At 42.0% G+C, this 16,232-nt stretch overlaps 2 protein-coding genes across 5 annotated transcripts in view; both read right to left on the bottom strand.

Annotated features, from left to right (window-relative positions):
* Window positions 1–3,611, bottom strand: part of NELL1 (neural EGFL like 1) — a 304,499-nt gene extending 300,888 nt beyond the window's left edge. For all 3 annotated transcript variants that reach the window (XM_086749374.1, XM_086749375.1, XM_086749373.1), the window contains exon 1: window positions 3,487–3,611. In XM_086749374.1, coding sequence (XP_086605500.1) covers window positions 3,487–3,529 — 43 coding nt within the window. In that variant the 5' untranslated portion in view covers window positions 3,530–3,611. The remainder of the gene's footprint in view (window positions 1–3,486) is intronic.
* Window positions 3,612–12,247: 8,636 nt separating this feature from the next.
* Window positions 12,248–16,232, bottom strand: part of SLC6A5 (solute carrier family 6 member 5) — a 31,057-nt gene continuing 27,072 nt past the window's right edge. For both annotated transcript variants that reach the window (XM_086747942.1, XM_086747943.1), the window contains 2 exons: window positions 14,614–14,781; window positions 12,248–12,403 (listed from right to left, as the gene is read on the bottom strand). In XM_086747942.1, the coding sequence (XP_086604068.1) occupies window positions 12,248–12,403; window positions 14,614–14,781 (324 nt within the window). The remainder of the gene's footprint in view (window positions 12,404–14,613; window positions 14,782–16,232) is intronic.

The raw sequence follows: 16,232 nt of genomic DNA on the forward strand, positions 1-16,232 counted from the left end.
GAAGCACAAATCTAAACCTAAAATTTAGAAAGAGCTTATGCCTAGGAAAAGACCGGGCGCTCCTTGAATTAGTAGGGCCCTGATGGGATTGACAGAAAAGACACAACCTCAAGCAGTTTGAAGTTGCCGTAGTCAAAAGTTCAGGGCAACTTGACGGTTACAGCACATCAAGTTCACTGCTTTTTCTAGGGATGAGAAGAGGCCAGCCGGACCATGGTGTCTCTCTCAACATAACAATGACCGTCGCAAGAGATCTGTGCCTGAGACATAGGTCAAATATCTCGTGTGAGATCCAAACACTTCCCTAATGAAAATTTTCACTAAAATCATTATAATGGGAAGAGGCTCCAAGAATGAAATCCTGAGACAGCTGAAGTCAATGGTAAAAGTCCCATTGACTTCTGCGGAGCAAGGACATTACCTGTAAAGCACATCCAGATTGATTTCCACTGAGTGGACTCCACGTTCAGGTCTAAATTGATTCATTTGTTATTCCAGGACTGTGCTTCTGGATCAGTTAAGCAGCAAATATTCTAGTTCAATTCTTTGAAAGGTTCTAAGAAATTACTGAGCTGTACAGAACGAACAAGAAGTTACGTATTCTACTCATAAATCATCTGTACCACAGCACCTTCTCCTTTCCTTCACTCAAGTATTAAAACTTGTTGGAATAACATGTTGTACTAACACAGAGGATACTACTGCACAAGGGGCAGAGTAGTAAAAAAAATCTGAAAAGACAGCTTTAGGAGGTCTCTAGCAATGTTACTCTACAAGGAAAATTAAGATCTAGAGGCATCTGGCAGAACTGAAACTCGAGGAGTGCTGACATATCCAAGCATGAACATACACAATGCTTTCACAAAGATATAGGCATAAGCACCTTTTTGTAGAAAATTAAAATTAGAGAATAGGAACCCAGATAAACTTCTCCAAAGGTAAAAACTTTCCAGATAATCAGAACATCATCAGCCTTTTAGTACTATCTTCAGCTCCACCCATTCTAGACACTCAGGCACTGAATGACCTCAACAGACACTGTTCCTGCTGACGGACCAAGACCACCTTCCCCTTCTGGAAGAAACACCAGCATCAAAAACACAGCCAGCCAGCTCTCCTGGTACCAAACCACTCGTGCACAGTCAAGATGCTGCTGCAGAAATTTACCCATCCTGTTACAGTCAACATTTGCAAGCGACTCCCTTCCTTTAGCATACCTGTCTCTGATCCACAGGAGAGAACTTATCTACCTATTGATTCCCAACCTACAGCAGCTCTTCCAGGGCAAGGGCTGCAACCTACAAACTCCAGACACAAACACACATATAAATACAAGGAGCAGCCCTTCTGGGCAAAATAAATAAATAAATAAAAGCAAAAAAAAATGTTTTAGAAGAAAAAAAAAAAAAAAAAAAGGACTTATTATTTCTTCTAAGGTTTTTATTCAGAAGAAAAGCAGCATGCTGTAAAGCACGTGAGCTTATCTATGAGGAAAGATAGCATCTGCTGTCCCTGCCAAGAACGGAGTACACTGTTCCTTATCTGAAAGGGGTTAGATCTATTCAGATCAGCAAAAACCTACTAATATGAAAGGAGGCTGAGCAAGGAGTAAAATTTGCTCAATGGAAGGGACAAACTATGTCCAGTAAGACAGATCCTGACCTCATTAAAGTCAGTGAAAGCTCTGCCACAGACATCAACAGGGTGAGGACAGAAACCACATCTAGCAAGTATAGGCACTCCCATAAATCACAGTAGCTCCACTGCTCTATTAAAGCTGTTTATTCCAGCCTGAATACCCGAGACTCAACAAGTATAGATCACTGTAGCTCCACAGGCTTCGATTTATGCCAGTGAAGGATCATGTGTGACAACTCCAGTGTGCCCCCTTCCAGCTTTCAAAACGCTCTCAAAACCAGAGACTATTTCTAATGTCACAGCAACTATTTAGGAAGAGCCTACTCTGCTTTAAATACCTAGTCATTTTCCTGCGCCGGCTCTTCAAACTGCAGCAGGCACTCGAAAGCCTCGTTAATAATTAATAAACAACAAATCAGCAGCTTCAGTATGATAACCAAGTCTGCTTTTCCCCTGTGGTCTCCCACAGTCTCTCAGAAAGATACCACAGGCATATCAACTGCACTTGCATCCAGTATCTTATGCTGCTTCTCTTCAGTGGAAGAAGAAGCTGGAAATACCATTCCTTTCTGAAGTAAAAATTAACCATCAACCTGTTTCCTCTCACTAGAGAGCTGTGCAAGGCTTGGGTCCGATCCTGATGTTTCTTTCAACAATTTAAAGTAATTGGGCCATTCCCCTTAGATCAGTGCCTTACACAAGCAAAACTCCAAATGATTCAGTCAGGTGGGCGGGAGCAGAAATCATCTCAGGACTTGGTGGATTTGGCCCAATGTGAACTGAAGGCACTACAGTAGATTAGAGGATTAAGCCATATAATTATGAGTGATGTCACTAGGAAATCCCCAAAAGAAATTAATTCTGCCTTACAGCTCCGACAGCTTGTATTCCCCGCTTGCGCCTTTATCACCTACAGCCCAGCACCAGCAACCACACCACACTCCATCTAACTAACACGCAGCCATGCAACGTACACAGCGCATTCATCATTTCCTTAACATGTGTAGCGCGCTATTTGGGAATGGAAAAACTTTAAGGAAAAGCACACTCAACGCATCCAAGTCACCTCCACGTAGCCATGTGCAACCATCCATAGTAAAGAGCAGGTTCTGGGAGAGGCATTTTGCTCTTTCCTCTCACAGCTCCAGTGGCAATTGTTGCACACAAAGAACTTTCCGAGTAGCTTCGCAATTCCAAGTAGCGGAGTTTCGGGTCCTACCGACCATTTCAAACGCCTGTGTGCGCTACTGGTAGCAACACCACCACAAAAAGGGCAGGCAGTATTTTCTTCCAACTGTTTTTATGTCACATCTCTCAAGATGTGTACATTTTGAGGAGGTAATAATTACTGCAAGAATAATTGTAATTTTAACACATGGATCCCTTTGCACTTCTGATAATCATGCTACGTAATAATTTCCTGGAGAACAGCTACCGGCACCATCGAGAAAGGTCCCCCTCCTGAGCTCCAGCCGAGGAAGACCGGTACCCGGGCCAAGGGGAAAGAGAACAAAGCCTCCACGGGAAACACGACGCGGTACTTGAGGGATCACGCAGCGGGCAGAGCATCGCCAGGGATAACGCGCTCCCAGCCCGCCGCCGCGGGCAGCGCCGCGCACCCAGACGCCCCGCATACACCGCTTTCCGAAAACTTTCCCTCGCCCCCCCACCCCCCCCCCCACCCCACGGGGCTCCCCGCTGGGGACAAACCCCACCGCGCCCCAGAGACCCCGCAGAGCTGGGGCGGCTCCTGGTCCCCGCCGCCCCGCAAAGTTTCCTCCCGCCGCTAGCCCGGCCCTCGCCTCCGCACCCGGGGCTGGCAGCAGCTCCGCAACCCCGGCCCCTCACCTGCCCCGGCCGCACACGCCCAGAGAAGCAGGAGCGGACCCATCGGCGCGGCGCGGGCGGCGGCGCCCGCCTCCCTCCCGGCAGCGGCTGCGGAGCCCAGCGCAGCCTCCGATGCGCGGAGCGTCTCCGGCAAAGCGGCGACGGCTCCGCCCGCTGCCCGGGCGCGGCCCCGACGCCCCCGCAGCGGGGGCTCCCCGCCCGCCCCCCGCCGTGACGCGCGGGTGGGGACCTCCCTCCTCCCCCCACCCCACCCGAGCCTCGCCAGCGCCGCCGCCCGGCCGCCGACACGGAGCGTGGAGCGGCCCCCGCGCAGGTAGAGCCCGGCCGGCCGCCCCCTCTCCCAGCGCTTCACGCGGGGAAGGGGTCCCCGGCTTTTTTTCACCCGAATTCCCCGCGGACGGGAGGTCCCCGCGCGGGAGCGAGGTGCGGCTCTTTCACCTCGCTCTCCGCGTCAAAATAGCAAGAATCAACCCTTATGAACTATTTAGTCCTAGCAACAATCCATTCCAGCTATGAAAAAACCAAAGAGAAGTTCGCAGATACAATACGGTGACCGGTATCTTTCCACGGGCTTCTGGCGTCGCCTTGTTCAACTCACTGAACTGCTCTTTCGCACCTCGAAAGCGTAAAAGGGAGGTGAAGTAGCTGAAGATACTTGTGAGCCATCTGAGAACCTGCTCTGATGGCTCTTTTAAAACCTCTCTCCAAATATTTCTTCCCTCCTTGGCAAGAAACAGAACCCACCTGCATCGATTATATGCAACGACTCCCCCCCCCTCCTCCAATACAACACCTGATTTAAATTTGAGGTAGAGATTACACACCCCAGAGCAAGTTCCCATACAGGAACAGGAGCAGAGCAAGACTTCCAGGTGATCTAGCTTCCCTACAGTTCAAACCAAGCCATTTCAGCTGTGAAGCCTGAGCATCCTTCTCTCTGCTTCCTCCCTTCATCAGGTTGTGCTTCGGTTCTGCACCACATAGACTCCAGCCATCGTAAATGTAAAATAATCACCTGTACATTTGGATAAAGTTAGGTTAACACCAAAAAAAAAAAAACCAAATCGTGCCCATTTAGAGGGCAGTTGCATTCACGCCCCTTTACATTAGCGAAAGCAAAGAGCACAACGTGGATGCCTAATTACTTAATTAGTAAGATCTCTGAAAACAGCTGTTCCTGGGTGCAAAGCAAGGCCATGCACTCTGGGAAATCTCTGGGGTGGTCATTCCAAAAGCATCTCAGTAATTTATCTCCAGTGTATCACAAGAGCTTTTACTCAAATATGACTTTGTATCTTCTTACTCTTGTTTAGGGTGCTGTGGTATTAGCACCACTCTTACCCGTGGGGCATGGGGAAGTATATACACGGCATACACATACGCGTGGGTTTATGTGGACATGTTATATCCATAGCAACAAGAGGAGGAGGCAATGGTACATCAGCAGGTGAAGACACACCCTTCTATCCCATCCTAACAAAATAATTTTTCTGCATAGTATTTACTCTCTGATTTAAGAGATTTCTTTCTGTGAAATAAGTCTATACATCCAATTCGTGTTAGCTCAGCTATGGCTTATCTGGTAGTAAAACCAGGGTCTGCCTGCACACAAAATTGAATCTAATTCAACTCAAGCTTTCCATTTTCCTTTTTTTTTTTTTATCTTAACCTAAATCTGGATTAAATGCTATTAAAACAAACAAACAGTGGGTACATACAAAAATTTGCACTGAGTTACCGGCTTTAAAGCACAGCTTCAAAGACATCCCAAACAATCTCATGGATAAAGACTGTCCTAACCATTCCTGACTTGTTCTTCTGTTGAGCAGAAGCATCCAAAGAGCTCACAGGCACCTCGGAAAGTAACACAGGCAACTTGGGAGGAAGCGCTCTGAACACAGCTGGTCCCACAGGCATGGGTCCTCCTATGGTCCTGCTCAGTGCCCAACTGATCATGCACTGGAGGGTAGTAGTAGTCTTACAAACATTTTCAGCTGTTCATCTTGGAAAAGGATAGGACAAACAGACAAAAAAAAAAAAAATCCCCTTCTCCCAGCCACCACTGATCTTACACCTCCTCTAATGGCACATCTTCCTTTATCACCGAAAAAAAATAAGATATTCTGATACGATCTTGTTGGATGTATAAATAGCTGAAAGGCATGACATTCAGACAAGAATTAAAACTGTGTTCCTGAACATTCTTAGCAATTTAAAAAAAAAATAAATAAAAACTGGTGCCACTTTTGCAAGAGTTAGTCCTAGCCAGCTAGCTGGATTCCAGCTCGGATAATATTCCCGTGAAAGATTGTTCTTGCACTCTCAGTTGGACATTGAAGGCTTCTTGTTTTTGACCTAAATTATTGTGATGTTGCTAACTGTGTGCTGTTAAACTGTTAGCCCTGTCAGCCACAAAGCTTGTGGCATTTTGTAGTTTGACAAAGTATTTCTGACTAGGCCCAGTATCTCTCAGAGCAGTTGTAAGATTGTTTACGTTCCTTGGATGGAAGGCAATTAAAAGCGCTAAGTATTACTTCAAACATAGCTGAACGCATGGACTCGGTTGCCAGCTGAACTGTAAAACCTAGAAAACAACAGTGCCAGAAACAACCTGAAGAAAATGGCCTGGGTGAATCCGTACAATCGGATTAAAAGGACATGGATTTTCATCTGTTCCCATGAGTTTAAAAGATTTAAAGCAGCAGCGCCTAATGGTGACAGCAAAGGACTATCTCCTACTCCAGAATCAATGTGTTGTATCATTGACTTACACTGGTTGACTCTGGAGATTTGACAAATTCCACGTGCCTCAGTTTTTGCTCCTGAAGAGGGAACTAATGACACTTACCTGCCTCTCAGGACCCTTGTGATGCTCACTGGTATCTTCAGGCTTCTCCAAGATGGAAACTGCCTTATACATGCAAAGAATCACTGTAGCCTTCCATCATTAGTTCCTGCCATCTCCTTCATCCGCACACAGACCTCTCAGAGAAACGCAAGTTTGCAGACAGAACAAAGTACGTTTTGGGGGGAGGAACTGATTACCAGAACTCCTGAAACAGTCCTGCCACATAGCTATTGAGCTGTCTTCAGGATTAGGCCCTTGCCTAGAATGTCTGTCGCGCTCTTGGCACCACACTAGTATCTCTTGTGTTACCGCATTTGGTGCCACGTTGTGATCAGACAGCGTACTTCAGCCATTGTATTTGGGGAAAACTCGTCAAAAGCTCCTGTCTGCCAGCAGTGAAGCAGGTCCACAGCAGGCTGCTGGGAAGGGAAGAAAGAACCTGTGTACCACGTTGGTACTGTGGCACGTTGCCCTCACCAGATCACAGGAATTCAGCTTTGAAAAAAAAAAAAAAGGTACAACAACATCAGGAGTAGTGTTCTTATACTTCCCTTGCTCCTCCCTTACATCTCTCATTTGCATCTCCAGCTGACATGAACCTCTATTGTCTCTAACAGTTCAACAACATTTGGGATGATCAAATTGATAGGATAAGGAGGATTTAAGCAAATCCAGTGAGTTCTCTGATAAGCAATCAATTATTCCACCAGCTACAGAGCACTCAAATAGTTAAGAATCCAACCCTTTAATTGATACTTGTTTCTGCGGCTGTGCAATATCTCCATTTCCCAAGAGGGCTCTTTCCAGTTGCTGCTCAAGGTTTCTAACAATCAAATGGATCAATTCTGCAGATACCTTAAGGCTGTGTGTTAAGTAAGAATGATGTTTGTGGTGTGTACTGGGTGGGGAAGGAGGCAGTGGAAAGAGACATTTCATTCACCAGAAAAATGTCAACCTATTTTCTGTTTTAAACACTGGACGTTTATTTAGAGTCTTTAGAGCCCATACATTATCGAATAATTTTAATTTATCACATCCAAATATAATAGGCAAATATATAATACAATAAATTGCATTTGTACACATACATACAAAATTTGAGGTAGGGCCTCAAGATTAATGATCTCTTAAATTAATAACATACACCATTATAATATGCACTACATGAGATATATATGATGCATCCTTTGTAACAGAATATATTTTCTCCACATATAGCTAATGAAAAAATTATAATGACCTGGTTAGGGTACAAATCTTTATCCATAGGCAGCAGTACCCCATAGAATGCCTGTAAATATATATATATATATTTATATATGACATTACGCAAGTAATTAAGATTTAACCCATCAGCGATGGGCCCGTAATAAAGTGCCATAGGACACAGGGCGCAAATTCTCAGCTGGTGTAAATTGTCACAGCTCCAAATCAAGCTGTGACAATTTATACCAGCTAAGCATCTACCTTACAAGGTAATACTACATAATATAAATGACAGATAACAACGTGTTTCAGTTGATCAATAATTTTCCTAACAATGGAAGATAGCTATAAGGCAAATAGTTACCTGAAGATGTATTTAAACATTATGGGCAAATAATAATATTGCAAGCAATAACGTCCAGCCCAGTTCTCACGTTATGCTAAACCCATCAGGAAAACCTTCTCTCTTTGGCCATAGGCTGCCTGAGGGTGACAAAGGCAGAAACCCCAACTACCCCTACCCTCCCCCCTTGAGTCATCAGCCCGAGTCCCTCGGGAATATCAAGATCCGACTCTTTTACAGATATCTTAAGTGCACACCATTTAACTGCAAACTAAGAAACAAGTGTCTCTTACAAGTCTTACTAGCAAAACGGAGACACTTTCTGGGATGCGCTCGCTGAAGCTCTGCAGCCTGCAACCCACAATCCCTACAAGTCTTTCTCTGATTGCGAGAAGAAGTGGAGCTGCAGAATAAGAAACCAATACAAAACAAATATCTGCCGTAAATAAGAAATTACTCTATCACAGGCAACAAGAAATCATATAATCCATATGGCTATTCATATATTCATAATAAAGAAAGGCATTTAAAGTAAATCAAGCTTTGGAATTTCATGGTAAGAGAGAGCCACACAGTGTATCGGAAGCAATGATCTTCAGTGCTGAGGCACATCTAACGCTGTCAGTGGAGCAGAACCTAAGCAAAAGACTACTTTGACTCAACTGAAACATCACATAAAGACAATCCAAGTCTTTGTCAATTAAAGGTCATTTTGTTAAACTCTTCTTTTGGAAACAAAGTGCTGCCATGTCTAGCTGAAACACAGGTTTTGAACATTGCATATTAAAAACACTAGGAAGACCCCAAAGAATTTGAAGATGGCAAGCATTTGCACTAGGTTTAATGTTTAATGCATACAATAATGCATCTCAGCTCATCCAGAAATTCAATTTCATTTCAAAGAAAAAATGTGCAACAAAAGTAATTTCACCAAATTTGAACATTTTTTACTCACAAGATAGATCTGCAAGTACGTACATCACATTTTTACTAATATGGCTTTTTCCCCTCCTTATTTTTTTTTTTTCTAAGATCTCTACTGGTATTTCATTAGTAACTAAATTTATTGTTAGAAAATTATCAAAGTACATTCAAACTTTTCCTAGAACATGGTAAATGAAGTGCATTTCCAAATGTCAAGGTTACTTCTCATTTAAAGATGACACTGCTGGTTAATTTAATCTCAACATTCAGATTTGGCCAGTAGAATACTTCTAAAAAAGTTTAATGTGAAAAAAAAAAAATCTGCTTTTAACATACAGTGAAAACTTCGTATCTTCTGTGATTTTTGTGTTAATTTCTCCTCCCTTTCCAAATGTTTTTGCAAGCCTAGTAATGGAGGTCAAAGCTGAAGACAAATATCAACTAGAACAAAACCACTGTCATCTGTTTTCTGAGTTTCAAAGTCAAGCCTAATCCTGCGCTAATGACTTAGCAGGCACAGGAACAACATCTAAATTAAAAGCAAGCAGATTAATTACATAAATCATGGAAAGCAATTCAATTTTTCATGTGCGTTCTGGTTTGATAATTCAAGCCAAAAGTAAGATATCGTAACTTAGCAGTATTCCTTCAAATGATATCTCTCATATACTAAAGGTAGACAGTAACTGACATCCTTACACCGAGGTAATTTTATTGCAATTTTTTGATCCCAGTTCCAATGCGTGTCCTGAGGCAAGTTGGTAAGTGAAAGGATTCAGAACTGCTAAGCGATTTGAGTGTGAAGAATAAACCTATGGATATTTTTTTTAATCACAATAGGAGTGAAAAGAAAGTGACCTGGATTCCAAAAATCAAATCAAGATGCCAGGTAATATTGGTAGAGACACCTAAAGCTATTTATCCTGACAAAAATATCTAATTCCCACTAGAGGTGCTGACTTAGGTTCTTCTCTTCCCCCAGAGAAGGCCCCTCAGCCCCACGTAGACGTAGGGGACAAGTTTCCAGCTGGTCTTTATGGACCTTCATCACACCAGAGTGTGTGGTTTCTCAAACCTGCCTCTGCCGGGACGATAAAAGCCAGAAGTCAGAATAGCACCCCCTTTATTAAAAGAGCAGGCAAAGCCGAAATAAGGAGGCACAGCTTTAAGGCAGAGAAGCTCACAGAAGCGTCCCATCTTGCTGCCATGCGAGATGAGGACCAAAAGAGCCCACAGATTAGGGATTCAGGGACCAGCACAAAGTGTTGCAAAATCTGCCCTGGCTTTGCCCAGTGACAACCCCTGATGGCTCTTGGCTTTTCCTGCATGAGGATTAAAGGTCTCCAGCAGTGCTTAGAACTGGCAACACTAATTGCCCCGTGAAAGAGGAAGTTCAGCAAAATGATTAATATATTGAATATACATATATATATACACACACATAGAGAGAAAATAACTTAACGATTTGTGGAAGTGTTGCATTAAGGTTTTGTTTTTGTTTTGTTTTCTTCAACGGGATGAAACAACAAGTCTACTTAACTACGGACACACATTAACTAAAGATTTACCTGAGACCCTGTAATATGAAGAAAGACAGACAAAGGAACAGGACAGAAACAGTCCCCTGAAAGGAAAGGCTACTACAGTAGTGTGTGTGGGGAGGGAAAAAACAGGCTAAACTACTCTAAGTTCACCATCTCTACACTGATTGATAAGATATTTATAGGGACATAAAACATCACTAGTACACACTACATGAACACTGATCACTATTAAAAAATATCATATATGTATGTATAGGATATAACAAGATAGTAAAGGTTACAGTTTTGCCAATTCTTGAAGATATACTTTTCTCTCTCATTCTAGTGCATTTACAATAAATTGGGTTGATTTTCTATTCAGGTAAATAAATGTACTCTTAAAAAGCTCTATTTTTACTCTGTCCAATAGGTAACAAAACTATTTAAGTCTAACATTCATATCACCTCTTATATCTGATTTCTAAAATGCAATGATTTAGAATTCCCTATTGCTATGCAACGTTATAACAGCCATCTACTAAATTGTTGTCTCCCCCCAACCCTTGCATTTTGTGTATCTAATGTTGTATCTACATGGATGACTGCAGTGGTTAACTGTTGGCTTTTTTCGTTTTTTTTTTTTTTTAATTTAATGAGAATGTTTTAAATGAAGAAAAAAAAAACAAAACCAAAACTATGTGCATTTCAGAGAGAACACCGCTTTGAAGAATTTGTGCTGTATATAATATATAGACAAGTGGGGTTCTGCTGTTTCCCCCCCGGCTGAAAGAGAAGAATACATCTGAAGGTTATATAAAGATGTTTGTAGGACAATGAACAGGGAGTCACAAAGTTGAACAGCACATCTAACTTCTAACAGCTGTTGTCAGGTAGTAACTAGACTACATTTACCACTGTGAGAATATAAAGTTAGGCACAAATTATATGATGGCTTCTTGAGGAGATACTGTAAACAAAAGCAGGAAAACTATGTTCAGAGTATTTAAGTGAGTAAAACCACAGCTGCCCTTAGTGTGGAGCAAGGTTTCAGACACTTGATATAGCTGAGGCATTTTTAATTGAAATGAGAGATATCAAATTATCAAAAGAAACATGTGACGGTACTTTAAACAGTGATGCCCATACACCTCAATCTGGCACCATTTCCAAACCACTTCTAGACTCAAATGTAGTTTAGTCCCAACTTTAAATGATTACTTCTTTAAATTTTGCTTTCATTTTTCTACTTGAAAAGATCAAATGGATTATTGTGCTTCTGCTCTGATGCCACATATCGCTTCCTGGGGTGCTGTTTAAAGGGTCTCCTCTTGTTTAAATAACAAGTCCTCAAAGTTAGTATAAATCATAAAAGAAGGGCACAGACACAAGAAGTCAAGGTCTGCTGTTGGTGTAGACAAAGTGACCTTGCTTACTGTGAGAGGCCTGTGCTGGATTTATAGCAGGACTACAGGAGATCCCCTTCTCTGCTCACTTCCATCCCCCCTGAGGGCTGAACTTCCCTTTGATTACACTGCTAACAAATCCTAGTGCCATCATAGCTATCTGTTATAAGGATGCTCATGTGAAACAGGTCAAATTCTGCACATAATTTCCTTCAAAGATTTTTTCCACTGCGTTTTGTTGATTCCTGCATCACCTGACAAAGCCTGATATGTCACCCATCGTGCAAGACTTTTGCTATTTCACCGGGTACAGAACATGTCATGGGCATCACCTGCACCTGGAAGTGGTCTAGCTAGGTCTTCTAAACAGCATGCAACAATGAGTCCTGCTTTCCTAAGCAACCACTTTCAGGCACTGTGGAAAAGAGAAGAAACAACAATGGGGAAACAAAACTTAAAAAAAAAAATTATCAGAAAAGGCTGACAATGTTATTGCCACCCCTGTAAATAATTATTAGCATTGGGTCCCCAGTTCTATATCCTTCACTGGCAGTTTAAGTCCCAGGGAAGAGGTTCCCAGTGGATCAATCATATTCATGTAACGTTCACCGCGGTGCTTGGCCAAAAACGGACCCCAGTCAGGCTGTGGAGAGCACACCAACTTGAGTCGCTGCAATGCAGGGGAGAGAAAGCAGAGTCTCATTTGAAGTTACGGAGCAGAATTACAATGCAGAAGAAATGAGGGTAGGCTCATTTAAGATTATTGATGATGGCCCTGCAACACTTCACTGCTTAGTGTTTGTTTTGCACCAAGTTTGCAAGATTAATAGAGGATAAAGTGCCCAGATTTTAATTATACATTCTCCCTTGCACCTTATCAGGGAAGCTCGGTACCACTGCTACAGATTGCGAGCCTCACTTACTGAAGGACATGTGCACAATTACTTAGCCCAGTGGTCTAAGCAGTGGGTAACTGCCTTAAAATAATTGGATTTCTGTTTAGCATTTTTCTTAAAAGTATACGAATGACCAAAAAAGTAGTACATTGCTATGAATGAACAAAGATTTTAATTTTGAGATGATGAAATGTTTCATTTCTATCTGCAGGAAAGAAGATGAGAACGTTAACCTGGCAAAGAACAAAAATCTTCTAATCTTTCCGCTGATTTCTTTACTGAATATGTAATTTGATTGGTGCATTTACAGATAAAAAGGAAAGAAAACATATTTCTGATGACTTAAGAGGGAACAATTATAGGTTTATTACCTAATAAAGTGAATCAGACTTCAATATCAGTTATTTTAATCTCCGCTTAATTACCAGCTTGCAACTCTTACCTCCCAAATCAACCATAATAATTTTATGCAGCAGACTTGGTATTCAGGAAATACCAGGCTATGACTACGGCTGAAACAGCTTCAGCAAAAGCCCCTTCAAAACAGATCCAACTTTTTTGTGTTTCTTTGGGCACACTACTAGAGGGACAGTAAGGAGAGCACCCTATTTTTGTGGCAATATATATGCCAGTACTCTGCTTGTAAATCAGAAGATTTGAAGCAGAATGAGAGAAACTTATGAGACGATGCACAAGTCAGTCTAATTTCACATCAGTTCATTTCCAGCAGGAGCAGCTGTCTCCTGAGCTATGCTCTCCAACACGTGCTACACAATGGCTGAACGGCCCTTTCAACAAGCGGCCTCATTGCCGCCTGCCAACCATATACTTGGATGCTCTCCCTAGGGTGTCCCACCACTTCGTATTAAACTCCTTTGCTCCACATGAAGCAGAAAAGCGTGGTCTTCTCCCTTAGGAGACACGTTGAGAGACCAAAATATTATTCTATTTCAGTGCATTTTCTTTCCTTTTAATTTTTGAGACATTTAAATGCCCTAACAGGTTTGCAGGAGAGCTGAAAAGGCAAGGTGAGTGCCTGTTCCTTATCCTGAGGAGGGAGCAGCACGAGCAGCGTTCAAGCGGGGAGAGGACAGAACTGAGAACGCCTCTAAGGCCAAAAGTAAGAGCACTGAACTTCTTCAGATGACAAGGTGAAGGCAACGAAGGGATGAAATGCTGAGATGAGAAAGCCATTGCTGTACCGCGCCCTGCGAGGAATTCGGGAGCCAACGGGATGGGAAGAGACGGGGAGCAGCGATGGTAGCGGCTGGGGTGGCAGGCAGGGCCAGGGCACAGGGACAGGGAGCAGCAGGAATCTGATTGGCAAAATAAACAAAAGCAGCATAAAAATAAAGTGCCATCTGGAATTTTTTTAAGCCCAGGTACCAGAGAGGATCAGCTTAGTCAATAAAAATAAAGAGATGAAGAAGAAGGAAAAGGAAGGTTGTCAGCCAAGCATATAACAAGTAGTTTGAGCTGTAGAGCATGAGATCTTTTCATACGTCTTATTCCTGAACTTCACCACGTGGCACAACCTCCTGGAGCTCATCCCAGATGACTCGGGTACCCAACCACCCCAAACTGCAAACAGGTGCCTCCTCATTGACGTCTCCCAGCATTGACTGCTGGGCTTGCTGCGACACACCAGCTTCCCACACCTACACACTGCTTTTACAAAAAGCCCAACAAAGCTAGAACGACTTTCTCTCTGTAACACTGTACCGGGGCTTATGAAATTTGTAACTCCTTCTAGTTCTTATAAAAGCAATCACTTAACAATTTAGGAGCTTTTTTTTGAAGAACAGGGAATAGAAGCTCTACATTTTAAATCAACTGAGCATCTTTTTGCAACACAATAACTGGCTTACCAGAAGGTAATTTTAGCACTATTAGGCATTCAATATCACAAAAATCAATGTAAAATAAAACAGACAGTCTCCTATGACTGTATTTTTAAGCAGCAAAAAAAACCCAGAAGAGTTACCTCAATAAATCTGCCTGGGGCTAGATGCATTTTAATCACAAACATAACTGGGATCCAGATAACTGAGCAGGCCAGCATCAGCCATCCAAGCACCATGGACCAGCCCGGATAGTGGTAAGCGCCGTAAGTCATCGGTTCCCATTGGTAAAAACTGAAGCAAAGAATAAACTGGAAACAAGGAAGGAAAACAAATACATTTGAATAAGCAAAACAAGCCTGCAATACAACAAATGGCAGGTATCCAAACACGGAGTTGGTACATATGGAATACAAATACAAGTAAATACACCTAAGGCAAAGTGCTCCAACCAGCAGTAACAAACAGGTCAGAGTCTGAGTCTAATGAGTTTTATAGAACTCTTGCAAAATCCCACAAAAATCACTGTATTTATGTCAGAAGAATTGAAATTAGAATCTTGCCCCTAGAGTAACACACTTTATTACATGGTCTATTGGCAGTTTTACCTAATGTGATTATGCTAAGTTACTCCATTTCCCTCACTGTATGAATAGCAATACATCTGCTTACGTCTGTGCATAATTCAGTAACTTTTGGGAAATGCTTGTTCTCAAAATAATTGCACACAGAAGATTGATAGCAGCATAACTATGTGAAGGCACATGTAAAAATGATCAGTTTTATTTCCAGAGATGTGGAGTAATTGGAAGTCTAATATTAGACTATCCAAATATATCAAATATTGGCTTTACAGGGGCAATAATAGAAAAGAACGTATTGCATGGTTTTGCTTTGCCTGTTTCCATTGCATAAAAATTGAATTATGACTGATCAGTGTCAATTTATTTCTCACCGTAAGTTCAGTAAATATTACATTTGGAAGGAAAAACAACAACGGAATAAGCAAGTTTGAACTGACCTCGTTTGCTTTCCAAATTTGCTTTCCTTAGGAGACAACGTAATTTCCTATTCCCTGGTTGTGATTAGTGGCAGTAGCTAAGAGTGCAAGTCTGATTGGTACAGAAATCGAGCAATTTGCAGAAAAGCCTTACAACTCCCTTCAGAAGCATAACAAAGGGTCTAAGGCAGCATCTTTAAAACAGCCATTGGAAGAAAAAAAAAAAAAATTAAAAAAAAATAAGCGCACATGCCCTCGTTTTTAACAAGGCCCTCGAGAAAAAAATACATTGCTGTTGATGTTATCCTAATACTACAGATTAAACTGGGCTATGTCTTAAAACTTTTGAAATGGATTTACAAACTCTACCTATATATTGTCATGACCAAACAACAGTTGCCACTGGATAGGTGAGATAGATAGATCTACCTGGTTTTCATGTACAGTAATAATATACTTCAGTGAAGAAAAGAGGTAAATAAAATCTGTGCAGCCAGGTAGAATATCTTCATTATGTCCATTGGAGAAATTGTTCTCATTGTAGAAAATTTCTTTTCCTCACATCAAAAAATCACTAGTCCCTTCACACATGCATTCCTGTCTGCAAAAACTAAACCTTTTTAGTTTTCAGGGAAAACAAAACAAAACAAAACCCAACCCAACACCCTCATTCCTGAATTAATAGTATCAAAAAGAAGTTATTAACTTTATCCAGGGCTTTTTTTTTTTTCCTCCAGAAATAAAAAAGTTTACCAACACTTA

This window comes from Chlamydotis macqueenii, chromosome 5, assembly GCF_036417535.1.
Source record: "Chlamydotis macqueenii isolate bChlMac1 chromosome 5, bChlMac1.mat, whole genome shotgun sequence".
NCBI lineage: Eukaryota > Metazoa > Chordata > Aves > Otidiformes > Otididae > Chlamydotis > Chlamydotis macqueenii.